The sequence below is a fragment of the Solanum lycopersicum genome, chromosome 10 (genome assembly GCF_036512215.1).
Source record: "Solanum lycopersicum chromosome 10, SLM_r2.1".
Taxonomy (NCBI): Eukaryota; Viridiplantae; Streptophyta; class Magnoliopsida; order Solanales; family Solanaceae; genus Solanum; species Solanum lycopersicum.
The window spans coordinates 7,138,720-7,143,902 of NC_090809.1; the positions used below are offsets into that span (position 1 = coordinate 7,138,720).

At 32.3% G+C, this 5,183-nt stretch overlaps 1 protein-coding gene across 1 annotated transcript; it reads left to right on the forward strand.

Moving 5' to 3' along the window:
• Window positions 1-1,117: 1,117 nt before the first annotated feature.
• On the forward strand, window positions 1,118-4,579 carry LOC101252634 (hyoscyamine 6-dioxygenase-like). The gene is given in 4 exon segments (XM_010329067.3): window positions 1,118-1,300; window positions 2,513-2,754; window positions 3,336-3,645; window positions 4,334-4,579. Coding segments are annotated over 4 exon segments (981 nt in total).
• Window positions 4,580-5,183: the final 604 nt, after the last annotated feature.

The window sequence follows — 5,183 nt, forward strand, 5'->3', positions numbered from 1 at the left end:
AAATGGAGTAAGAACAACTGAAGAATAGCACCTTCATTTGTTTTGGATGCCATATTTTTTCTTCACCTAACCCCAAATTAAGATCGAAAACCTGCTCTTGATATCAATTTGTAGGAAATATGGAAGGAAAATAATATCTTTAGAGAATGCTCAAATTTATTATAGGCTACTTAAGGCCACTTGAGATGATTACAATCATCAACTACGTCACTATTTATACTACTCAAAATAGAAAATAAAAAGTCTTGCACAAATAACTAAATACATGTATCACAATTTACTAGATACATGTACTACGAAATTTTAAAGAGACTTCTTGAATAACTAAGAGACAATTTCGAAAGACTAAACATTGATGTATTAATTCCAACAAACAGAACACATACTAATAAACTTTATCAATTCCACCCTTTCTATAGTTTTATAGCTGAATTAATATGTAATCCTTCCACCTTTTTCACATTTAATTTAATCATATTTTGACAATATAATATAAATGTAACTACACAAACAATTCTTGTTGTATTGTTTTAACTATCATTCACTCTAACACCACGTTCAAAGTTCTAATTATGCTGTCTTACATTAATTTTATAATGCATACATGATTCACTAATAAAATCTATACCCAAGTAAATTATAGCTTACCTCGACACCAATTTTTTTCATTAGTACTCGTGCTCAGCCCCTTCGCTACGACGTGAATTTGCTATGGTCCATTGCCATCCCTAAAAGTCACCAAAATTTCTTCATTCATATGGCAAAACCTCAACATAGTTAGGTTTGGATAGATACCAAAGATATATCTCCTGGTCCATAGACTAGTGTTTGATTTTCTAATGATTGGATTGCCAATAACTCCTTATCATTTATGAAACATTGTGTATGTTAAGGCAACTTTTCAAAACTTGGAGGATGTTATGTGCAATTCCTTTCCTTATGAGTAGTCCTTCATCTCATGTAGGAAAACAAACAAAAAGGGATTGAGAGTACTAACAACTTGAAGTTTGTTTCCTAGGTACAGACATTATTCTGTATAAATTTTTTTTTATGTCTATTTTACTGAATTTCATTTCATTTTATTTTGGTTAGATTCATTCACAGAATTAAGAAGAATATGGAAAACATCATATCTAGTAAAGTAGAAACACTTCCTCCAACTTATGTCATACCAATGCATGAAAGACCACTAGCTTCAGTTCCAATTGTCAAGGAAATTCCAGTCATTGATTTGGGTGAAGAACAAACTGTTGTCGCTCAACAACTTGTGAAAGCTTTGGAACAATATGGCTTTTTTCAGGTTCATGATTACTTCATGCAAATACTAGTAGTAATATTTTGGCATATATATCGCTTCGCTCGGGAAGTTAATATAACACAATATATAAAATAATACTTAAAACTTATCGTTCACTAAAACACTATATTAGATTACATATAAGATTACGTAACAACAAACGGTAATAATGTAAAGGAAATTTAAAGTTATTACATCTTATCATTTATTCTTAATAAGATAAGCATAAATTAATGACTTAAAATACATGCAAGGATTTGTAACATAAGCAATGGTGTTAGTGAGTCATTCAACAGGAGCAAGTTTGAAAAAATGTTTTTTGAAATATATTTAAAATTTGAAAAAGTTTTATTTTTACGTCACCCTTGCCCCTGGCCCCCACCCCACCCCTACCAAAACTCCCAAAGCCACCCCGTCGAATTTATTTTTTGAAAATATTTCAAAGTTTATCAAAAAATCATTTTTACCCTTCCCACATCCAACCCACCCTACCCCTATCCCTAGCCAGCCCATTCGGCAACCCCTAATTATTTGTTTTTGAAAAATATTTCAAAAGTTTTACTTCACCCCTACCCCTACCCCTACCCCTACGCCAACTGCCACCCTAGTTAATTTTTTTTTAAAAAAAATTATTTTTGAAAATAGTTCAAGTTCTTAATATTTCATTTTTACAGCACCCCTTAGCCCTCTCCCCTCACCATCAATATTTTATTTTAAAAATATGATTTTTGAAAAATATTTTGACGGTCGAAAGTCTCGATCAGATCTGAGGGTCAGGTTTTGGAACAATCGGGATCTTGTCCTAGCTAGGGTGCAGGACTAGATCCTATATCAATTGTCGTGTTGATTTTTCGGTTAGAAATTATTTTCCTAAAGAGTATTTTCATTCACCAACCAAATTTCAAAAAATATTTTCTAGAAAATATTTTTCATTCACCAACCAAATATCAAAAAATATTTTCTACTTACCAACTAAACATGAAAAAATAAGTTAAAAATCACTTGTTTTCCAACTAAACAATTTCCTTCATGTCAAGTGCACCCTTAAACTTGTATTAAACAAGTAGACAAACACGTCTTATGTGACTAGTGACACACATTCAAACTTTGACGACATAGATGATAACTGAAATCAAGTTAAAAAACATATTTATGTATTAAACACTTAATATTTTGTTATATATGTAAGTCAAATAAGATAGAATGATAAAACAGGTAACTAATCATGGGGTACCGGAAAATCTAATGGACAAGGCAATGGAAGTATACGAAGAATTTTTCAATTTGCCAATGGAAGAGAAAGAAAACTATGCAAATGTAGCAAAAATACTCTATACAAGCAATCGGAAGAATTATAATTCAAAGGAACATAAATACTTGAAGGAAATCTTGGAGCACAATAGCAATATTGATGGACAAGATAAAAGAATATGGCCTAGTAACCCTCCAATATATAGGTACCTACTTTTCCCCCTTTTTTCTATGTACTATCAATTAGTTTCTTACTAATTATGGCAACTTGTAGATGGGTCTTATACTAATGGGTTAATTTGGTAGATAAGAACTATGTAGGTATTAGTAATACTTGCATTATTGCTATGAGAGAATGTATGTATTATTTTCTGCAATAGTTAGTTATGAGTGGGAGAGTCATGGTGCTCAACTCAGCTAGAAAGGACTAACCTGATTTGAGAAGTGCTATTAAGCTCACTGACTAGGGTTGACATCTAAATCTAGTATTGAGACCTCATAACATAAGAAAGTTGTGAAGTGCATAAGTCCCTATGGATATAGTGGTGACTTTCTTGTGGTAGTGATTGCAAATGAGCAAGTAGGGGGTGGCAACTAAAGAGGTTGTGAGATTGACCACAAAGGGTTTACTTATTCATGTATTAGTTATTTCAATTTCGATTCTACATAAAGTTATACTTAAATTTCCTCTTAACTTACATGTATTATAGTCATGCGGATTTCTAAATTACAAACCAAACAACTTGTAATTTTCATGTGATAGTTAAATATGAAAATGAACTTTCAGGGATGTTATTGGTTCATATTCATCTGAAGTAAGAAAGTTGAGCATGATCATTTTTGATTTGGTAAGCAAAGGACTAGGGTTGGAGGAAGGGTACTTTGGCAAAGACCATGAGCAGAAAATGATTGTCCATCACTTTCCAGTATGCCCAGGTTCAAGTTCAACCTTGGGAATGGATGGACATTGCGATCCTAATCTAATAACCATTTATCAACAATAAGTATATGGCCTTCAAATACTATAGAGTGAGGAATGGATTGGTGTGGAACCTCTACCTCATGCGTTTGTTGTCAATTTTGGTTTGCCAATAATGGTAGTATTTTATAACTTTTTATTTATGATATAATACATAAATGTGCCCTGTCATGTCCTCCAACTTTATGCCATATGCACATTTAGGCATACTTAAACTTGGCCTCTTCTAATATTTGTTCCCTTCAATTTTGGTGTGCACTTATAATTTTATAGAGTTGAACAAGTAAACACACACGTCCTACTTGCATCCTATGTGACGTCCTACATGTATTATGTCACGTAGGCGTGTGTCTCTACTTGTTTAATTTTATACAAATTTAAGTGTGTACATACTTGTATAAACTCACAATTGAAGGGCACAAATGCTACACGAGACCATATTAAAAGGTATATTATATATTAAGCATGTAACCTTACTTCAAATGTCTTTTATGGTCTAAAACATGGTATGTTGTTCATATAAAAATTTGTTGTTAAAGGTGAAATGGGATGATTAAAATTCTAAGTTTACTAACTATAAATTGAACAACACGTTATTCTTCTTCTTCTTCTTCTTCTTTGTTTTTTTATAAAAACAAGGAAAAAGGATCGATCGCCTTTTATATTTAGATTTGATATACCCCTTGTTATTAAAATGACTCATACACATCCATACTGTTATACAAGTGGCTCACATGGATTAATAAATAGAAACAACAAAACTAAAAATATTATTTTTGCATTTCTCTATTGTTTTATAAATACAGGTAATGACCAATGGGAAGTTGGAAAGTGCTGCACATCGACTGGTGCCAAATACAACTCAAACATGTATAGGCATTGGTACTTATTTTTGTCCAGCAAATATTGTTGAGCCTGCAAAATCATTTGTTGGTCCAGACAATCCCCCATTGTTTAAACCCTTCAAATGGGACACTGAATTTTTTCCACATTATGCCAACAAGAAATCAGTATACTATGCAGCATTGGAGGCTTTCAAAATCTATGCTTAATCATTTTAATTTCCACCAAAATAAGAGTTTTAAATTAATTTACAATTACTATATGTAATTTATTACCTAGGTTTGAATCGAGCATGTTATTCATTCATGAATAAGAAACTTTTGATTCTAACCAATTTGTGTGTTGTATCTTGAGTTAAAAATAAAAAGATAAATCAAGACTTTTGAAATTTTTAAGCATCAAAATAACATAACTTTGGAGGTGTGGAACTTTTAAGACTTGTTATTTTTAATGTTCCAAAATATTTACTCCTATATGTATCAAAGTATTTCTAAGACTTGTCGATTTTGGTCTGCCGATTGACATAATTCTCAGGCAAGAGTTCTTCTAGAAGTGTCACATGATGATCGATCCTCCATCTACTCTTGGTTATGGGGTAAGGATCATGAACGTGTCCCTATTTAAGGTACCTAAGACGGAAGGACAATCTTAATTATCAGCCATGTAGCTCGTGGTTGGCCTTAAAAAGGGGGAGCCCACGTTCATAGCCACCATTATGAGTGTAACTAAAATCAATGGTTCTATAGGGACTTTGCCACCAAACACAGAGAATATTTGTTCTAGATAGAACAAAGTGTAGGAAATATGGAAGGA